The following is a 23,301-nucleotide window of genomic DNA, read 5'->3' as shown; positions in this document are numbered from 1 at the left end:
TTCACAATATATGGCCAAACTCCAGTGTGGAGGTGTGGTGGAGTCTGGTTTTTACATGTTCAGAACTGAGGCCGGAAATTCATGTCAGCTTTATCGGCTGATTATTAAATAAATGGATCAGAATCTGTCAGTGAGTACTGAGTACTCAGTACTATAAGTACTGAGGTCAAAATCTTCAGGTGAGAGAATTTAGACTGTGGAACCTATTACTTGTGAGCCAAGCAAATGTTTAATAAAAAGAAAACCATTACAATAATCCACCTAATGTCTCACTATAATATCTGTTTTCAGTGTCTGACATGGTCATGTTATTAGTGAGAGATACATATTTACTCAAACAACACCAATTATCTGCACGACCCACAGCAGTAATAGCACTGACAAAAAGCAACTTAATTATTTTGCTCACCATTTCCAAAGCATCACATTCAGACTGTTTTGACTGGGTGAGTCAGCCATCAATCTGGGTGAACCAGTGGCCTCGTCCAATCACAGCTACATCCATTTAAACAGAAAAACATTACTAAAAAAAAAAAAAGTAAGCTGCCACCGTACAGCATTATAGAATAAAATATTTAGAAATAAAAAATTCGAAAATTATCTATCATTTGTTTACCAAATGTGATGTGCTCTGCTCTATGTATGTATGTTGATCATTGTTTAGATGTTGAGTCTCTTACGCTGTTTACATTGAATAGACAGACAGACGCATTCTACGTCAGAATGCCAGTTCATTGGTCGGCTCCTGCGTCAGCATCACACAAATGCATCGTGCTGCTCACGTGAACAGCATCGGCCAATAACGAGTCGGCGTTCAGATATAGAACACGGAAGCCTTCACTGCCTATGCAACGTGAACAGCATAAGAGACTGATAGGGGAGAGAAGAAATTGTTGAATAAAGTCGTTATTTTTGTTTTATTTTTGCGCACAAAAAGTATAACATTAACGTTGAACCACTGTAGTCACGTTGACTATTTTAATGATGTCTTTGATGTCTATGGGGGATAAAAAAAAAAAACTCTCAGATTTCATCAAAAATATCTTAACTTGTGTTCCGAAAATGAACGAAGGTCTTACAGGTGTGAAAAGACATGAGGGTGAGTAATTAATGACAGAAATTTCATTTTTGGGTGAACTAACCCTTCAAAGCCTAAATTTAAATCTGTTCATCATATAAAGCAATCATACAGTATCTCTTCAAAAGATTTGGATTAAACCGCCCAATTCAGATGTTTTTTTTTTACGACACCTTTATGATGTTTTTGGACTTGTGGATCAATTTGTGTTTTGAAGATTAACCAAAGTCTTATGGCTTTGGAACGACATAAGGGAGAGTAAATAATGATAGAATCATTTTTTTTTTTTTGAACTATCCTTTTAACCAGCATGATTTCCTTGATCACACAGCATCACATGGCAAAACCATACAGGCCGACGAGCACCAAACCACACTAATCAGCATAAACCAACCTGAACTAGAGTGGAAATTTCTATTTGTATAACCGAGTCTTTTCAGCAGGGTGTGGATGCCAAGTATTGAAGAAATTGAATTGCTAGTATTACTGTTGTCTGAACATGCACCGCATCCCTTACCAGCGCATCCTCTCGCAGGTCTGTAGCCTCTCGCAGAGGTCCGCTGGCTGGGCGGAAAGTGTCATCCAGCACTTTGATGCCCGTGTTACGCAGGGTGACGTACTCTCTTCCACGCCGCGCTCCTCTCCTGACGGACAGACCCCGTCTCTGGGCCTTTCCCCCACCTCTGCGGTTAGTGATGGCGACGTGTACAAACAGGCTGGCATGGAGCAAAGGGTCTCCAGCGAGGCCCAGAAGGGGCACATTGCGGTAACCAGGCTGTAGACACTCAAAGGAGATGGTGTACTGGCCAATGAAGTCATCGCCTATATAATCATCATCCAGAACTACGAAACGCAGCAGGGCTAGTTCAGGCATGTTCACCTGAAAAGAGAAAACAGTGTATGTATTATTTGGTCTCTTCAGGTGTGCATATTTTTTATAACTAAAAGTTCTACAGATGCAGCTGTAAGGAGAATGAAATATCTAGGCTAGGGTATGTAAACAGACACTTAAAACATGCAAAATTTAGAGCAGACCACTGAGCCAAACGTGCCACTGCAACACCGCAGAATATGCTAGTTAAAAGATTGTTTGCATAGAGCGCATTTCCACAGTCTCCTCTATTTAAATATGGAAATATTTAGCATGCACACACAACATCACCTGGGCGTCTGGCTATGTAGGACAAACGCACATACACAAATAGGCAAGGACACAATTAAACAAAATAATACATCTTGCACAGCATGAATAACTGAGGGACTGTTACAGGTTGAAACAACATACGAAAATGATTGTGTAACTATTGTTAAAGGTTCGTAAAAGATGCTCCGAGAATAACAGGAAGTCAAATTTCGTTGTTTCCTTTCTGTCAGAAAAATGGTACAATGGCACCTGAAAATAATATCACATCTTCAAAAGAAAACATATTGTTTGAGGTGTGTGTGGTTCAGGTAAAACCTACTTTGTGAAGAACAAATGTCCACACAAAAATAATAAAACCTGAAAATTTGTGACCTTGTGTGGACATTTTGGTCCCCATGAGGATAACAGCTTAAAAATCATAGACAGTTTTCTGTGAGGGTTGTGATTATGAGTAGGGTTAGGGATTGGGGATAGAATATACAGTTTGTGCAGTATAAAAATCATTATGTTTATGGAAAGTCCCCATAAAGCATGAAAACCCGGTGTGTGTGTGTGTGGCTGCGTGTGTTTTTGTGACATATCAGGACACAAATTTGTATAATGACATAGGTATTACAAGGAGAGAGTGACTCCATTACTCCATGTCTCCATTTTTCAAAAGGCTTATAAATCACACAGAATGTTTTTTGAGAAAGTAAAAATGTGCAGAGTTTTCTGCGATGGGTAGGTTTAGGTGTAGGGGTAGTGTAGGGGGGTAGAAAATACGGTATGTACAGTATAAAAACCATTACGCCTATGGAATGTCCCCACAATTCACAAAAACAAATGTGTGTGTGTGTGTCTGTGTGTGTTACACACACAAAACAAGCGAGACACAAAAGAGTTATGTCACACTGAATATGCATATTCACACCAAGGAAAGGAAAAAGAGAGAAATCTGGCAGTAAATCACAGACAACAAAGATAAAATGCCTCAGCTGGCAGCAGACACCCACACAGACGCCTGGACAACTCTAAACAAGAGAAAATAGTTCAAGACAGGTGTGCAGTATCTCAGAGAACCTACTTCACGCTTGAGAAATAGTATACCATTTATATACATGGATGCAAATTTCATTAACTCCACAGACAAAACTGTACCATGATATTACCATGTTTTCGGACATGTACCATGGTAATACCATAATAAAATCATGGCAGCATGTTATTTTTAATAACCTATGAGTACCATGAAAATAAATACAATGGTACATAGATATCACAGTATTTATTGTAACTATGATCAAAACATGTATTACATATGATACAGAGACACTATCGTCCAGCTCTTTCTATAAAGTTGGATACAAGTATATCAAACTTTATCTGCATACATACTGTACAGTATACTCACGTAAAGCCATATATATTATATAGAAAATCTCAATTGCTTGGATCGTCACAAAATGTAAACTATATTATCACCTAGCTATAATCTACTAAATGCAATTACAAGGCATAAAGATAATAAAAAATTATAAACATTAACATAATGAAAATCATGAAAGCTACTTTGAGACGATTTGTATTGAGAAAAGCTCTATACAAATACATTTGACTTGACTTGACTTGACTTGACAGTGAGACTGGCACCATTAGAGGCACAGAGCTCTCAGTGACTTTAGCTCTCTTGCGTTTAGTGGAAAAGGCCACAGGAAGAGATGCAAAAAGCATTCTATCAGATCCCACCAGGGGATGCACACTTGCTTCTGTGTGTGTGTTTGCGTGTGTGTGTGTGTGTGTGTGTGTGAGTGTGTGTTTGTTAGTGGAACTCTGATAGGTGTACACCCTTCCATGACTTATAATTGTATGACGTCCTCAAGCTCCAAGCAACAAGAGACAAACAAATGCAAACAACAAGAGGCACAATCCCCCAGGACAGAATAAGTGTGTGCGTGAGAGATATATTTGTGATTTCACTGGATCGCTCACAAAACCTCCTCTTCAAATAACCATATGGCACAGTCTTTGGTTTAAATCACAATAGCAGGGATTTAAATTTATAAGCACCAAGGGCAAGTCTCACCCACACTTTTTTATCACTGTCTGCTTACAGAACGGTATTGCTATTGTGTAAAAACCAATCCAAAAGGCACATATCTACATTTTTTACTGAACATGGAAGTATCTGAAGATTCATACTGTAAAACTATTGCTGTTATCTTGTTAGAGTGTTTAATATTGACATTGCTTTACATTCTGTTAGCCAAAAAAGTATATAAATAAAGGGCTTAATTAAACTATTAGTTGTTGTTGTTTTGCAGTCTATTATATCTTCAAGAGCAGTGGTGCAGTGCATTTAACAGGTTTGAACATGCCAAACACAAACACTGTGTAGAGTAACCACATTAAAAATGCCTTTATCACAGTCTGCGTGTTGTCACATCCGGCCTCGAATAGTAGTGTAAAGCAATTTCTGCCTGCATTACTGTCAATGGTCAGATGCCAGTTTTGAGAAGAAACATAAACTAATTTAGTTAAACTTAACAATAAATGTATTTTTAAACTGTTTAATTAGACTGACATGATACCCTGCTATGTATGTCACCTATTATTTTATTGTGTAACATTATCTAAGAGACACGATTGTCAGCGCTGCCGGTGTTGGCAGTCATGAGATTTACGAGCAAAGCGCAGCTCAAGTTACTGCCATGGAATTATCGGACTGATTTAACTTTATTTTTAATGTTATTTTTTTTAATTTTTGCATTACATGCATCCATTTTTGTCTACAATATAATGCTATCCAATAATTGCACTCAAACATGGAGGATATGACTCGTTTACGATGATCAAACCAGTTATTTTTAAATTATCGTGTATGGGCTGGAAATATTGAATTATTGCACATACACATATACAGTATGGCTTGCATGCTCCCCTTTAAGACACGAAATTTGAAACTTCCACTTTTCGAACGCAGAAGTGTGATAAAGGCCTATGAATACAGAAATATGCATTCTCTTTCCCTGCACTTTCCTGTCAAAGTCTCTACTACTAATCTAGTCTCTAGTCTCTATTAAGAAAGACAAAAAGCCAATAAATAATAATAAAAAACTACTTTATGCATTAAACATATTGAAGGATATTTTATAGGTTATCTTAATTTTAAAATAGCAAATTTCCTCTAGCTTCAGCATGAAAGGCAAGGCATATGGAGATTTGTTCATCTTCTATACAAATGTCCTTGGGAAAAAAAAAGAAAAAAAAATAGAACCAATTCCACCAATGGTCTCTACTATCAACTTAGCTCACAAAGCTTAGGAAATGCAGCTCTGGTTTGTTTTGTGTGTGCATAGTTTCTAAAAGGATTTTTAACATGACCAAAAAGGGACAAGAGACAAACAGAGCTGTCAAGCCTGTACCCATTGCTTTTTAAAGAAAAAAGATACTAGCACAACTAATGGATTCTGGTGTGATGAAAAAAAATCAATGAAAAAAAATCAATGAAAAAATGACATGACAATAGCGTTTTATGGAGTGCTTGAATGTGTGTCTATACTTGACAAAAACATCTCTTTTTTTTTACTCTCCAAAAATTACTAGCAAGATAATTCACTCAAACATACACTAAGTCTCCCCAGATGAACCATGTCAAATTTACTGGTTTGGATCAAGCAGTCTTGCTTCACACCCAGAGCTCTGCATGTTTGTATCCACTTCATTGCACTGGATTTCACAGGTAAAGCAAACCCTCACCTGTGCAAAGAAACTACCTTAATCTGCATCTTTTAATTAAAGCTGTCTAAATTTGGCATGCAAGTGTAATTAGGCCCTGCTAAAATAAAGGTCACGTCATTAAAAAAAAGAATTATGCTGGAAGAAACTGGTACCCACTTATAAAGCAGTGTAATGAGTTATCTAGACCGTAGGTTTGAACTAAAATCCAGGGCAAGAGAATTTGTGTTAGCAGGCTATTAAGTTTTGATGGAGATCTTCCCTAATTACAGATCTAGGAAGAGTTGTGTTAAGTTGCACACATTTGCGTCATCCCCGTGCAACCGTGAGGAGAGACTGCATCCATTAACCTCATTCTGGTTGTGGGTGACAGGTCAGTACTCTATACATTTCTGTTATAGCTATCAGCTCAGGCTAATGCATGCTAAGAAATGAATGCATGCGCAGCAACCTGTGAGAGCTAACATTTTGTAAACTCACCACATGCTATCAGGATATGTTTATGTCTTAACTACATACAGAGAAAATCTGCACAACATTAAAAAACTTGAACTCACATCTGCACTAAGCAAAATTAGCTTTCAGTCATTTTGTTGTGCTCTTAAAACTGTTTATGCTAAGCACAAGCAGTGGCAATAAGATTTTTGATACAGAAACAAAAATCTGTCAGTAGCATTTTCACCTAACGGCAGAAAAAAAAAAACCATGTTGGAATCACCAAGTCAAACGGATCATTACAACTTGATGAGGGAGGTCAGTGAGTATGTGTTACGTTGTATGATATGGCATAGCTGAGCTCAGTCGGAACTGTGTTAATTTTGCATGCAATTGGTAATTAGTGTGAAACATGGCTCAGTTGCTACCTCATGGACTGAAGCATTCTGATTTCTGCCTTCAAGACTGATACACACAGAGAAACTCAGAATAACCTTGCACGTCATTGACCACACCACAGAACACAGGGTCAAAAACCCACAGGGCAAGGTATCATGAAATATGTCCCATGTCTCAACTTCCAATCTCTATCTTACGCCATCTTTTCACTACCTCAGACAAACATCAAACGACAGACCCTAAGTCCTTCATCTCCAATGGAGAGTATTGCAGAGCTCTGATCATATGTGGAATTTTTGTTTTCAAATACACTATTTCTGTAAAATGGGCGGTCATAAATAATTATGTCAGTAATTATTATTTTATAATTGTTTTATAATTACTTACATTGATTAGTCCTAGAAAACCTACTATGTTTTCCTTTCAGATGTATTGCGGGTAAAAAATTGGATATAATTTTTGTCTGGATGGAATTTATACATTCATTGTTCATTCATTTTACCATGGTGAATATCTCAGAAGGTCATGGCTGCAGAGGGTAACAGCTGCTTCACAACCAATCTGAAAGTTCAATGTGACTGCCACTAGGGGGCAAAACGCAAAAATCATATGCGAATGTCAGAGATAGTGGAAAGGCGGATTTAGTTTAATAAAGTCTTCCAAAATCACACATGAAATAAGTCTAATAAATAAACATTCATGATCTGGTAGTCTCTCTCTCTCACCTGGAACTCAAAGGTTTCATCAAACAGTGGGTCATCCTGGTTCTGGGCAGCAGTGCGAGTTCTCTGCTCTGTGCAGTCTGAAGGCACACCATGCAGCTCCAGCACCACATATGGGTCGATGACCTCACCTTTGGCACCAGAGCCTTGTGGCTTGGGTAGACTATGGGCACTAATGACCTTCACCCTGAGTGTTTGCGGTGGTACGCCAGGCACGCAGCCTTGTGACTGGGCACTGAAGTAGGAAACCTCCTCTCGCATGACTGCTGGACGAAGCACATATCCACACCCACCGTTCTGCATAAAACGGCCACGGGTCAGGTCTAGCATGGCACCTGGTGTCTGTTGGTTGAGTGCAACCAGTTGCACACCTCCTTTCCAGTAGCCTTGTGGGTTTGGGTTGCTAGAGTCTAGCCTTACTGAGCTGGGCCGCACGCGGGTTAGATTGCGCTTGGTAAAGCACACAAGCTCCTCTGGGCTCTCGCTAGCCAGCCGTCCTGCCTCCCCTTCCCCAAGAGAGCACAGGGTCCAGCAGGGGGGGTCAAGGGTCATAGGTGTACCTGGTGTAGAAGGAGTAGAAGGGGGAGAATGCTGCTGGGACTGCTGAGTACTCGCACGGTGAGCATAAAAGTTGCGACTTCCAGTACGAGCAACTGCAACGAGATCGGACAATTCACGCCGCAAACGGAGGCGCCTTGGCTGTGGGGGTGGGGGGACAACAAGAACCACCCCTAGTTCCTCTTCCCCAGGGATAGTCATCCTTCGGCCAGCCAGAGGACCTCCGCCACCAATCTCCTCATCCTCCTCAGATACCTCTCCTTCAGAACCTTCCTCTTCTGGAGGCAGCTTCTTTCCGACAAGAAGTACCTTACCCTTTAGCTGCTCTGGAGAGGGCAAAGTGGTTGCGCGACCTCCCAGACTGACAGGCAGAGATTCAGGGGTATAGAGCTTAGATCCAAAAACCTTTTTTAGGTGTTGCGCAAGAGTACATTGCTGGGAAGGTGAGCAACGCTGGCATAAATACAGCAGCAGAGGATACTGGGAGGTGAGAAAAGCATACTTGTTGACTACTTCTAGGGCACTGCGCAGAGTAACAGAACCATGATGGTGATGATGGTGGTGATGATGGTGGTGGTGAAGATGCTTTCCATCTGTACCATGGTCTACACCCAATAGTGGCTCCCCTTCTGGCCCATCGGTAACCCCCAGCTCCAGACACCGACAGCCAGCCTGCAGGGCCCGAGTGAGCCCCCCAAGATCAGCCCGGCCATGCACTTGGTCATCCAGCAGGTAGGAGCGGTAGGAGGCACTGATGAAATAATGAGACAGGGGCATTTTCATATCCTGGCACACATTCTGATGCTCAGGGTCTAACAACTGGCACTCAGCTGACTGTAGGTAGCGGGTAAAGCCATCCAAGCCCAGTAAACCTCGCTCACGTCCAGCTGCAGAGGGCTCAAAGCGGCGAAGAAGCTCCAAGCAGCCCTCAGTGGTGGCCAATGACAGACCTTGCTCCGTTTCCAGGAAAAGACGCAGGTCCTGAGCGTCAAGGCACTCTCGGTCTTTAGAGAGTTGCACTAGTAGGAAATAGACATCAGGTCGTGTACACAACTCGCAGTAGGCCTCCTGGAACTCCTCCAGGGTAACATGAGAGGTTAGCTTCTCTTTGCTCCTCTGAATTTCCTTAAAGCGTAAACGCACCTGGATAAAAAGAAAAAAGAGAGGCATTAATGTATTTAAGTACACATATTTGTGTTGGTAGATCTTTTATGGATAACAATTTGAGCTAGTAACCCATATCTTTTTGTTTTAAATTGCGATTAGGAAAGGATTAATTCACAACTCAACTTCAACTCTGACCATTGTGTTACTGACCAAGGTACTTGCTCAAGGGTGAATGCTTTGCTATTGGGAATGCTATGAAAGTATATAATGAATGATAAACAAAATAGCACAAGGACTACAGTCAAGTGAAAGATGGTTACTGATGACCAAGGCCTTGAGAGTTCTGCAGTCTACTGTAATTATCATCTGTTTATGATGTAAGCCTGTCTCATCACTTTTCAGGTTTTGTTACGTGAATAATAAATGCTGGAGGGTGAGGTTCTTTCTTGAATAGAACTCTGAAACTTAATGAGCAATCACAGTCTAAAACTATTACAAAGACAAGAAGCAAATCAAACAAGCAGCTTACAGCAAATGGTGATTTGAATCTTGAGAGACAAAATGTCATAAGTCATACAAATTCAGGAACAGCAGCTCTTCACAGGGCCTATATTGTGTCCAGCATTTTTCAAGAGTAGGACACAGCCACAAGCAAAGCAAGTTATTCCTATCCAGTCATCTCCTCATTGCCCTGTTTGCTTGCCCTTTTTGCCTTTACTTGTCTCTCTAGACACATGAAGCAGATGCCTCACACCCGCTGTCACAAATACTTGGAGACTTGGCCCTGTGGGTTCGATCTGTCTTCCTCCTGTCCCCAGCTGTCCATTCCACACACAAACATACATATGAATCTACTGCCAAATTCAAAACCCAACAATTGCTGTGTGCCACAGCAGGGTTGACTAAGAAGTCAAGCTAAGCTGTAATACAGAGAGAGGAGCTCTGGAAGAGCCATCTAAATTCTACACTAATCATATTGTTCACATTTATGGCTCTCTCAGTGCTTGTTTTTTCATCTCTCACTGCACTAGGACAGTGGTATGATTCTTATTTGATGGGTCCTACATAAAAACTGCTGCAGTATATGTATTTCTAATTGCTTTCAATTTAGAGAGTCACATATTTAGTATTGTTTGGCTTTTTCTGAGCCCATTTAGCCATGAAATGCAAGATTTTGTGGTTTAAAACTGAGAAATAAGAGAATGTGTTACCTTTGCTTCCTTAATGCCAGGGCAGAGTTTACAGATGGTGGCCACTGCCGTATCTTCAGAGACAATTCCGTGTCCATCCTCATCAACCAGAGCAAACTCTGCCGCTAACCAGTTCCGCCTCATCTTGCTTCCAATACTGGCCTCTCCCACCCCTCCATCCCCTCCAATCCCTCCTCCAATGGCACCAGGGTGAGACAATAGGTACCGCAACCCTGTCACCCAGATATTAGCCACATCGGCAGAGAGAGCAACCAGGTCCAGAGACTGATACTCGTCACCATGAATGATGGAGAAGGCTGCTTCTTCAGCCAGGTGATCCGATGGGCCGTTATGGAGGAAGGTCTCTGTGCTTTTCCCTGTTCGGACCTCACGAATGGCAGAGATGTCGAGTCGGGCTCGGTCACCATCTTTCTTGGAGGGTTCCCAACGAAGGCAGGACAGCTCCGTGTCCAAAGTGTAGAATCGCGAGTAGATGCGTGAGTTGGGTCGTACCTTCTTTAGCTCGCAGCCACCCTGCATGAAAGCAAGGCAATCTGCAGCACTGCTCACCTTCTTTTCTGATGGCATACTGCTAAAGGAAACCGTTTTCTTCCTCCCACCACTGACCTTGGCCACTGAAGGGTCCTTGGGGAAAAAAAAGAGAAAAACTTTAATCACAATGTAAATCACAAATGAAGAAAACCTCTATGTCATTCTACATAGAGTTGTTCTAGTAAAGCATGGAGACTTGGCCCTCTTACAACAAACCAAGATGGAAATTATCTCATTCATCATAAAAAGCTCTTTGTGTTCAAGCATATGTCTCTAGGTTTAAGTCCAAACAAATGTTATATGTTTTATGTACATGATTTAGAATTAAATTATTTTTTCACATAATCTCTGTGGCACAATTTGGACATTAATGGAGCTTCATGTCATCCAAGGGAAATTAATGGTGCTATGAACTATGTCCTATTCAGAATAAACCAACCACATCCTACATTACATCACTGACCAGCAGCACTGGACAGTGTATTGTCATTGTCAGATGCTAAAATATCCCTGTTTGTTTCCCCTCTGTTATTCTAATTTTTGTATTCATTTTAAATTGCTGCTGTCCATGTATGTGCTACCATTTAAGAATCCAAATTTCTTTTTATATAGCAAACTTAAAATCTTGGCCTTCATAATGATACAAAATGCCTTGGAAATATTCAAGTTTTACTGAATTATATACAATGATACAAACACAATGATTTGGTAACATGCTGAAAAAGCTTGAGTAGCAATTCAGCCATGCCTATTACATTTGAAAAACAGTTATTCATGATCAAGAATTTCACCCCAAAGGTTCAGAGTGATGAAATGTTAATGAAACTCATTTTAGAGTTGAAAAAGTGGTGGAAGTGTCACCTGACCTAAAAGGAAAGGAGATAAAAAGTTTACGTTTGCTGGGGCTGGGGCTGGGGCTGGGGGTGTTGCTGGTTTAAAAATGTGTGCTTGCAGCACTGACCTATATTTGTCCTAATACCTAAAATTGAATCTACAACAAAGGCTCCTAATGGAAACACATTATGTCATTGCAGTAGTTAGAATGTGTAATCTGGGATTTCCACCCCAAGCCATTTGGCACTAATCAGACTGGCTCTCATAACAGAGATGCAGGGAGTACTCATGCAGAAGCTAATGAACCTCAGGCATACCAAATTTCAAAGATGGCTTAATACAATCAAGACATGAATGGTCCCACTGGAATGTCTTCAGTTTCTTTGTGTGTCATAACTATTACTTTTTAAATCAATCAGACATATAATTTTTACCTGGTGGACAATAAAATTGGCAGAAAAAAAATTCCAAAAGACAACCATATCCGTCTACTAGGGACCAGAATATTATGTAAACTTGAGAAGTAAGCTCTTTTGACTTGGGCCAGTAAGCAACTACCTAGTAACCACCCCCAAAACCCTAGCAACCAACTAGAAATGACCAGCAACATTCAGCCAGAACATATAGGCAACACCCTGACAAACACCCACAACACATGGCATCATGTATTTCACAAGGAAGAACGAATGGCATTTTGCTTATCTACTTAATAAAAATACAAATAAAATAGAATATAAAAATACTGTGTTAATTTGAAGGAATTTTCTGGGTTACACTTTATTTTAAGGTGTCCGTGTTACAGTGTATTTACGCATTTAAGTACTGTGTAATAATAATTAACTACATGTAATTACTATAGGGTTAGGTTTAGGATTGTGGTTCGGTTTAGGGATAGTTGCATGTAATTATGCATAATTTACAGTTATTACTACAGTAACTACATGTAACGTTTAATGAGGACACTGTAAAATAAAGTGTTAACATTTTCTGTATTGTATTTTCACAAATGTTTTTCCTGTATTTTGAAATATGCATTTCATTCTGTTATGTTTCAGGGTTGAAGAAAATGTCTGTAAACATACAGGTAATTTTCTGACAGGACATTATTTATTTTTGTACAGATTATTTTCTTACACTGTAGTTTCACATTAACGTGCTAAAATTTCTGCTTCTTTATTATCACAATTCATATTCTTTTTGAGTCAAAGATAAAACAAGCACCCCCGGACCTTTAAAAAAAAACGCCACAATTCTGGAGTTCTTCCACTGAACAAAACCTTTTTGACATTCAGACCAGAGAAGCAGAGGATCAGGTCAGGTCAGAGAGTACAGTGAGCAGCCACTGAGCACTCTGACATGTTCATTTGTCTTAGTTTGTCTGTTTTTTTTTATGCAGCTGGCAGACTCCATTCCTCGAAGCTGCCATGCTTCTGGATCAGAACCGGCCTGACGAGCCGACAGCCTGCCGCTGTGAATCCAGGTCAGCAGGTGTTTGAGCAGACTTGGTGATAGCAGAGCTGAAGCAATCAGGGTGAGCCAAGCAGTAGAGTCGCGCAGGTTAGCAGCCATGACCATGCAAGACTAAAATGCAGTTTTAGTGGTTTAGATTCCCAAGGGCAAAAAAAAAGCAGGTCGCTCATCTGTCCATCCATCCATGGCACCTACCCATCAGGGTCCTCCAGGAAACCATGACGACAAGTCTGCAAAGCTTTTAATGTATCGTTCTGGCCTAAAAGGGCATCTATCAGACTTAATCCCCCTAAGCACAATTCATTTTGTTTTTTTGTTGTTGATTTTTTTTTTAAAACATAGATTTTTTTTTCTTTTTTTTTTGTCTTTTCCAACCAAAGTATATAGGGTCTGCTGGTGATAATGACAGAATGAAAAGGAATGTAAACGAGTGAGTGATAGAAGAACAGCTGAGGAATACGAAATAAAAGGGTGAGGCACACAGCAAGGGTGGCAGAAAAAAGAGAGAGTTAATGAGATGGAGGGAGGAGTGCACAAAAAACACTGCTGGAAAAAGTAGGTAGTAGGTAAAATACTGTTTCCACAATATAAAATTACACCAACATTATAAGCAGTTTCCCTCCATCAGTCTGAGAGGGATAAGAGTATCAGATACAGCAAGGGGGGGCTAGGTGATGAAGTGTGGTTAAATTTAGATGTGCTCCCATCTCCACTTAATCAAGGAAAAGAGGAGGAGAATGGAAAGGGAACACAAGCACTAGAAAGGAGGAGATAATTGGAGGTTGGGTGACAGAGAAACTGAGGACAGAGGAGAAAATGAAGAGTGACAAGGGAAAAAAATAATAAGAACTAAAATGTGTCCTTATGGACACTGGTGACGGCTCAGACTTTATGAATAACCCTTGGTCTATTCCTACCAGAGCTGACTGGTTTTAATAACAGTCGAGTCCCTGGCCTTTAAGGGGCATTTTTAAGCTCATCAGTGATTTGGCAGCTAAAACCCACAATGGCATCAGCCTTCACTACTACCGAGTCCTCACTGAACCTTTCCACTGCTGCCTGAGGCTATACTCTCTTTTTCACACAGCACAGTGTTTACTACTGTCACCTGCTTAAATCCAATACAAACATTCTAGACTGAAAGAAAGACAACAGAGTGAATTCAAAAATTGCAAGATTTCATTTACAAAAATTGTCAAACGCAAGAACAACGTATCTTAAGGATGGGTGACTGATGTCAAGATTTTTTTCTATTTATGGTAGTAAGACTACCATTCAAAAGTTTGGAGTCAGTCCTATTCTTTTTAAAGAAATTAATAATTTTATTCAAAACTCCAGATCAGCATGTAAGACTGGAATCAGTGAGTTGGTGGGAATGATCTAATGCTGTACAAATCTAGTGATCGACTGTCTCTTTCATGTTCACCACTTAGAAAATCTGATGTAACTGCACTCTGATGTGTTTAATGCTTCTTGAATTTTTTGTTTTGTTATGTTTTTTACATTGTCTCCGAGCAGCTTTGTCCCAAAATGTGGGTATTGTTTTCAGAGAAATGATCCTCGCATTTTTTCCAGTCAAGTGAAACTTCACTTTGCGTGTCAGAATGTTTGAACCTAGACCATATGGAAGTTCAAGTCTATTTACTAAACATTTTGAATATATATAAGCCTGTAGCCTATACTACATCATCATATGTTCTGTCATATAAACAGTATTTACTTGCCTCAAACAACTCAGTATGCATTAGTATTAGAGGCCTAATTATTGTTTTTGTTGATCCATTTCATCTATTGCCAAACTTTAATATGTGAATTATATTACTGAAATAAACACATTTAGCGTTGTCAGACTTTTGTTTGTGCTTAATGGATAAAACAACGGAATTGCGCACTCAAGTTTATGGGTGCCGTACATTTTACCTGCCATAAGATGGCGCTGTTTTCGACACTCTTGATGCTAACCTTTCCCGAAACATTTAGAGAAAAGCTTCAAAGATTTAATAGGCTTCATTTCTCCATCCCTACTCAATAGTTTTAGGCATTTTTGCAAATGTTTCAGTCAAATTTAGCTGTTTTAGAGAACGTTTACTCGTTTTTTAGCCTGTTTTTAAACATTAACTATCTGTAACATAATTTTTCATGTGTGGAAAAAAATGACAAAACTAAACTAGCCAATTAGATTTGTTTTCACCCATATCCCCACGCCCACCCATGCATGCACATACACACATTTTTACAACACACAAACGGACACCTTTATTTATTTTCATTCTCTCTTGCTCTCTTAATATGTCATGAGTGTACACAGATAGATTTTTAAAAATTATGTAAAAAATAAAAAAGGCATTAATTAGCACCCTCTCAAGGTACGCACAGTGCGTACAGCCGCATGGCTGCAGGTGCCACTGACTGGAGTAATGGCTGCTGAAAATTTAGTTTTGCCATCACAAGAATAAATTACATGTATTAAAATAGGGGAAAAAAATGCAATAATATATTTCACAATATTACTGTTGTATTGTATTTTTGATTAAATAAATGATGTCGTGGTGCAGGACCGTAACCACCATATACATTGAAGGAGACAATAATTAGAAATGGCCAAATTTCCCCCACCCGGCAATGTCAAAATTATTGAGATGGCCAATCAAATTGCAGGGTTTAAGGTCATTGCACACTGAGTCCGAAATTCGCATGCGAAACTTTTGCACGTTAAAAAATAAATTCGACCTCACATTATGTCAATCGCGTTTGCACACTGCCTCCGAAACTTTCGTCCGTCAAAAAATTATTCGGATCAGGTTAGATTTTCTGCGTTTTTCGCATCCGTGGCACGCATTTTGAGTAACGTTTTGACAATTCAGAGCCACCGTACGCGAACGCAAAAATCCAGAATGCCATCTGACAAGTTGATCCACGTCGTCTACAGCACAAAACAGCAGCACTGAATGACAAACAACGTGAGGAATACAAAGAGACCGAATATAAAGACAGATTGTGCCAGTAGTAAAGCATCAAACAGAGCCACTGACATCCTGAAGTAAACTTTGAAACGCTCGGCTAATCCCACAGCTCCTTGATGAGGTGAATTCTCCTTTCTCTCTATGCAATCTCGGGATTGAATGGACCCAATATTTCCTATTTCTTTTTCTCTTTTTAAGAAGAGAGGAGACAACTAATCGTGCTCACTGCTTAAAGACTTCATTTTGTATTGTTTTGCAATTTGTTTTGCGATTTTTTCGCATTCATTAGTACGCATTCATTAATACGCATCGGACTCAGTGTGCAAGGTCTCTGTGCGTGACGAATTTTTAGGATTGCGAATACGAAAAAACGCATGCGAAAATTTCGGACTCAGTGTGCAAAGGCCTTAAGGATGCTCAGGTCAAAGACCAGTCACATGATTAGCTTAGATGATTACAAACCAATCACAAGAACTAATCACAGTGATGAAGACACTGATTTTTACTCAACTGTAAGACTTAAATGTGCATGTATCTTTCTATTCATTGAGACTCACTCTGTTGTTGACGAGTGACCTCCCGGCTGTAAATAAAACTTCATTTCTACAAAGAGCAACTTGGAAGTCGTGTCAGGTATATGCTGCGAAGCTAAATAGAAGATCCTACACTCAAAAGACAACAAAAGTAACAGCCAAGTGTGATTGAGGTAGTGATAGTAGCTTCTTGACGGGACGCCGTCACCATACTTCAGGGAAGTATTGTATTGTATTGTAAGTATTCAGGAATTCAGGGAATTACCTAGAGATACTGTAGTATTATATTAACAACTAGGAGTTGTTTAAATTGTCAGTGGTGAAGTCATATTTGTATTGAGAATTTCCATGACAACTGCCAGTTTAATGTTGAAAAAGAGTGAGGTAAGATGTAAATAGCGAATTTAACACATCAACTGTTTTGCGACAGAAATGTTAAACGACTGACAGTAACTTCCAGTAAGTTTTAAATTGAAAATATGTATTTACGTGATTGATATAACTGACTGTGATGAGACAAGAAACAACATGATGGTGAGTAAATGATGAATTTTGTTTTTATAGGTGAACTATCCCTTTAATCACACAGCATATCCATTCATCAGCTTATTAACCCACTCACAACACAGTCCACTAACCCCACCCCAAATTACCGCCCCGTACCACTGACTTCATCAGCTGGGACAACACCTGGTGCTGCCCGTAATCTACTCCAGCTCCAGGCAAGCCACAGAACAGAACTCCAATCCAGCTAATGATCCCAGCTCTGAGAAAGCAGTAGATTAGTGCAGCCGTGCTGCTCCCACCCCTTGAGACCTGAGGGGTAATCCGTGCCGGATGGAGAGAGTGATTTAGTAGGGTTAGAGGGGAACGCTCATAGATTAACCGACAATGAGTTTAGCAAGCCGTCAATCCTACTGTCCAACTAATTGAAAATGCTGATGTGTGGGTCAAAATAGAATTATGTCAAGTAGAAATGTGAGGCAGAGCTGATCTCCTGACATTGAGCTTGTCTATAAACAGCTTGAAGGATGAAATGTGTTGTTAAAGCAAATATGAGTACAGCAAAAAAGAGATTATCAAACACCTGTTCTTCCCAGGAGCAAAAATATAGAGGATGGTAGGGAAGGTTGTGCGTAAAGACTATATTAAATTAAACGAGTAGCTACCCTTCACTTTTTGTAGTAATATTGAGACGTAATTTAATAAAGCATAGCAGAGTGTGAAAGAAAAATCTTCCAGTACAATGTGAATAACTCATGCCTAATAACAACTGGCAGCTATGGAGATTTCAATGCTTCAACTCATCACTAGGAAATTGCTTTATAATTAAATGCACGATGTAAAACTTAAACAGGACTTTAATATGATTACACTCACTGAACCTTCTGTTATACCTGTCTGTCCTGGAATTAAGAAATAGTTTTATTACATCCTACCTAGATGCATAATTGCCCTAATCTAATCTGTGTCATAAACATGAAATTTTCTGGGTGTAAAAGCACAGGTAACTATATGTAGAAGATAATGTTAAACCGTAAGAGACTGGCATTCAATAATTTGAATTATGAATTGTTTTATTCTTCATTCAATGCTTCAATGATCTCTATTGGCCTTGCAATATCTACTTAGAGACAAATCTAGTTTCAATACAGTAATTTCCTGGTTTTATTATCCAAATTGCTTTATTTTATTATCTATCCAGCAGATGGGTTTTCTGCTAGCCAACTAGAATCTCTGGAAGTAGAGAAAAGCAGCTCACGTCGATAGGCGTGATTGCAAAGCACGGCTGGTCTCACACGATAAAGAGTAAAGCACTTGAAGTAATTGCAGACCATTTCCACAATCAGCCTCCTCTTATCACAGTTTTCCACGGCCTACATAGCCTACACATTCATCAGCCTACACCGCTTTACAGGTTCCATTCTGAAAACAATCAGTCCTCAGGCAGTCTTTAAAGCTACCTTGAATGGACCTTGAAGCAGAGAAAAGCTCAGATACATACTCGCACGTCTGCCAAGAATGATTTTCAGGCACTATTTGTTTCCTAAAAAGCCTCCTCAGCAATCACACTTTCTTAGACCGAAGAGAGAAAGACATACAACTAGTTAGTTAGCTAAATGTAAATAATAATATGTAACTAAACATTAAATAGGCAAAAAAGTCTGAGATCCAATCAAACTACAGTATTTTGGTGCATTCATCTGTCGCTTAGTTATATGATTAATAGTAATAAAAAATTTGGCCCAGTGTCTTCCTTCTGTTAGACTGGTAAATCACACTTCTGTTGTTTATGCAGAATTTTCAATTACAAAACCACCTATAAATTCTGATTGGTTGAGCCACATTTTAAAGACACCTATTAAAGTGCCTAATTTATGTTTCTTTGCAACTTACAGTTAATGTAATGAAGATGTTACTTGGCAGATTTATTCTTTAAATTGATTATTAATCATAATGATTATAATAATAAATGTAACTATTTATAGAACATTGTTGTCTTGTCATTCCAAACATGTATGCCTTCTTTCTTCCGCAAAATACAAAAGAAGATCTTTTGAAGTATGTTGAACTGTTTTGTCTGTGCAATGAAAGTTGATGTGGTCCGATGTTGTCCTAATCTGAACCACGCTGACTTTTATTGTTTAGACAAAACATTTAAACTGTATTTTAAAAAAAATCATACAGGTTTAGAACGACAAACAGTGAGTAAATGATGAAAGATTCATTTTTGAACTACCGCTTAAAAAAAATATCATGTTTGATCTAGGATAATTTGTTCGTTTTGTACGCCCATGTCCAACTGATATATATACCTAGTTTGAAAGAATTTGTTCACCCTTCAAACCATCGAACTTGCTGTATCCCCCTGTATCCTACTTCAAAGAGCCTCAAAGACATGTCCAGACCTTCCTGAGAGTCTTCACCCAGAGCAAGTGAGGGCTGAAAGCAGACTTACAAAAGGGTCTGTCATTCCTTATTAACACTGCTGCTCCATTCCAAGCTGGCACAGGGGTCTGCCAAGAGATTCATGCTCTCTAAATTTCCAGCACATCTGAATAGTTTTCCATGCAGTAAAACAGGAGAGGCAAAACTCTAGATGCACACAGGCAACACAGTAGGGCTGACGGAAGAGTACAAGCAAGTTCATACATCTTTTATTATTCACCCCCATGGATTTAGACAGAGAACTAGGAAATGTTAATAATTGACTGTATGGCAAAAGTTAAAGCACCCATCAGAAAAATCTTCAGTTAAACAATTCAAGGCAAGACAGCTACCGTTACATAAAATGTTTAGCGGTACAAAAAGAATAAGCTCTGCTGCCTAGCAACTCAAGGTGAAAACCATGCAACTGGATAATGCATAAGTAATGACTGCATTTTCTCCTGCATAACCTTGGAAGAAAATGCCTTCCAGAATAAATTCACAATCACCTGGGCTGAAAATGTTCATTCAAGTTTAAGTGCACAAACCTAAGCAGCTGCTGTATTAGTGGACCGATTGGCCCAAGGTCAAGGACTGTCAGATTTCTTGTTGGGATGCGGTTCAGTGACTAAGAAGCAGTGCTCTGAGTGCCTCAAACCCGGAGGAGCTGTTCCAGGCTGTTAATTAGCAAAGCTTTTCCCAATCCCTTGGGTTAATTACAGCAGACATGGGGAAAGAGGCTAGGCCAAGTCTGGAGAACTGATCAACCCACGGAAGGAGATTTACACCAGTTGTGTAGTTATCCACCTTATTTTCAATTTAAGAGCGGGTGCGTCCATTAGTAAACTGAATATGCAAGGCTTCCAGGTCTGCCACTTCCCAACTGATTGACTGACTGATTGATTGATTGATTGATTGATTGATTGATTGATTGATTGATTGATTGATTGATTGATTGATTGATTGATTGATTGATTGATTGATTGATTGATTGATTGATTGTCTTCCAAAACAATAACCAACTCATTTTTCATTATTTTTCCCCAATCACCCATACTTTAAGAAAAAATGCATATATACATAAATGATTTAAATATACATGTACAATGTGTACATATACATATAATTCTTAATCAGAAAAAATGTAATATACATATACATACTACACCTATACATTTACATATACCATGTAATTCATTTTATTTTTTCTAATTTATTGGCAGAAAATAAGTTCTGAAGTAGTTCACAAGGGACCCTTTTACCATACTTGTAAGCGGGAATGTGTCATCATCATAAATAAGAATTATACACAATACTGTGCAATCCATTTGACTGCGTAAATCAACTTACACCCAAATGTGGTAACACCTATTTCCTGTTTGATTTGTTTTTCTTCCCCCCTTCAAATGTGCACAAAATGAAACACTTGCCTGGAAGCAATCTTATCTCTGTTGAAAGTGCAAGTGAGGGGATGCGGGCCATCACAGCATGCCAAACAAGCAAGTGCAAAAGAGAAGTTAGGGGATGGGAATGAGAGGTGGGGGAGAGAATTAACTGTCTGGCTGGCACTTACTCATGCATAAGTAACACACTTGGATCTATGAATTCAGCTGCGCACCATGGCTATGAGTGTGACGTATGGTGAAAGGTACAAAAAAAAAAAAAAAAAAAAAGTGTGAGAGAGGCAGATGGAGAGAGAGGTGAAGTTTGGGGGGGGGGGGGGGGGCATATTTGCTCATGGAAATCTAAATGTGACACACTCCAGGCTCCATCCATAACAAGCAGCAATTTAAAGTACATGTATGAAAAGCAGAGGTTGTTTACTCCTAATCATTTTCTAGTCAACACAAAGATAAAATCCTTCATGAACTCTTTCACTCTCTTTTTTTTTTATCATTATTTTATTTTTTCACTGTGGTTCTCATATAATATACGTCAATATCGTTTTGGTACATGAAATCAATTTTTCAATGTGTTTAGTTATAATTTCAACTATTCTACCTTTATAATACCTCTCCATGATTGGACCAATACTTCACCTTTTTTTTTGTTTTGTTTTTTTGTATCTCTCAAATTTCTCGTCAAAACTGATTTTCCCACTTCCCAAGGAGCTCTATTTTAAGTTATCCCAATTTATTTTTCAACCAGTCTGTTCTTTTTGTTACTTTTTGAAAGCCACCCACACTACTGAAGAGAAAACAATATCATAACACAAAACAAACAACAGCAGTGATCTATAAATTGACCTGTATGAACTTGTGGAGGTGTAAAGTGATTTAACCAGGTGGTGTTTTCCCTCAAGGCTGTACCTTCTTTTGTTTGTTGCAAGACATCTCTTTACCTCTGTCCCTTTAATAATATTCAGCCAGGCCACTGGACACCTCAAATGGATCTTGTACCTCACAGACTCAATACCAGAACCTCAAAACAGCCCTGAACATTCAAAATACAACTTTCATAATCTATGAAAACCTTTAAACCTGTACTGGGTAGATGTCTTTAAAATATCTCCTCTATAATAATAAAACTACCTCAGATGATTAAAAAAAAAAAAAGTGGGATGTTGACATTTGACAACCATATGTTTTTGAAAGTCTCTCCAAAGCTGCATTTATTTGATCAAAAATACAATAAAAACAGTAATGTTGAAAATAACTTTTCTATTTTAATATATTTTAGAATGTGGCATGACCATTCAGAAATTGTTCTAATATGCTTATTTGCTTTTACTATCAGTGTTGAAAATGTTAAAGCAAACATTATGCATTTTTTAGAATTCTTTTATGGATTTTATTTGAAAAAAAAAAAAAAAAAAAATTTTGGTAACATTTTGGGGCTGTCAATCAAGTAAAATGATTCACATAGTCATACTGCATGTACAAAAAAATCTTTATCCCCATTTTTCCTGAGGACGAGGAGAAATAGAAAGAAAACACAAACAAACACATTATCAAGCTAACTATGCAAAATTAGCATGAAGTCATGAAGCTTAAAAACCTCTTATATTAATCCTCAAGCCAACCATAAGCTAAAGTGAAGAAAGGAAAGACCACAAGAGAGAAGCAGATAAAAGAGAAAGAGAATTAGATGTGCAAGAAGGACACTTAAAATGCAACTTGAAAGCCACACAGAAAGGTCATTCAATAAAGGAGGCTGGTCCCCAATGAGCACAGTATTTCCTACGGGATAGAGAGCTCTCAGGCATCATAATTGATCTTTTGCTTATTCGTAAACAAAGGGGAAATAATAACACTGAGCAATAAACAGTCCAGAGGGGAAAAGGCAGTCACAAAGGACTAAAGCAACATGAAAGAGATGTAGAGATTGGAAGAGGGAGAGGTCTGGAGAGCAAATCTTGCCAAAAGAAAGAGGAGATGGCCTTGGAAAAGGCATAATACATGAAGCCCAGTGGAGGGGGAGTGGGGCCATAGCTACAGATAGAAGGCTGTTGAGTGTATTAAGTGTATTATGCAAATAGCTACTGTTGATTGTGTTAATACAGTGGCATACATACTGTGCATCAAAACATTGTGCCATCACAGGTCTGAGTGTGAAAGTCAATGTGTACTTTAGCTGGGTACACTCTGTGTATTTCTTTTTGCCCATGTGTTTGGAAACGTCTGTCCGCTGGCAGCTGTGTGTGAATGGCTGGGTGCCAGCAGGAATGGGGT

General features: G+C 39.0%; 1 protein-coding gene across 2 annotated transcripts in view; it reads right to left on the bottom strand.

Moving 5' to 3' along the window:
• The window catches only part of plcl1 (phospholipase C like 1), an 82,973-nt gene that overhangs the window by 15,977 nt on the left and 43,695 nt on the right, over positions 1 to 23,301 (bottom strand). For both annotated transcript variants that reach the window (XM_048193889.1, XM_048193888.1), the window contains exons 2-4: positions 10,372 to 10,995; positions 7,499 to 9,196; positions 1,596 to 1,958 (exon numbers count right to left, since the gene is read on the bottom strand). In XM_048193889.1, the coding sequence (XP_048049846.1) occupies positions 1,596 to 1,958; positions 7,499 to 9,196; positions 10,372 to 10,995 (2,685 nt within the window). The remainder of the gene's footprint in view (positions 1 to 1,595; positions 1,959 to 7,498; positions 9,197 to 10,371; positions 10,996 to 23,301) is intronic.

This window comes from Megalobrama amblycephala, linkage group LG6 (genome assembly GCF_018812025.1).
Source record: "Megalobrama amblycephala isolate DHTTF-2021 linkage group LG6, ASM1881202v1, whole genome shotgun sequence".
NCBI classification, from domain to species: Eukaryota; Metazoa; Chordata; class Actinopteri; order Cypriniformes; family Xenocyprididae; genus Megalobrama; species Megalobrama amblycephala.
The sequence above is the reverse complement of the archived record's forward strand: the minus strand, read 5'-3'. Positions and strand labels throughout refer to the sequence as shown.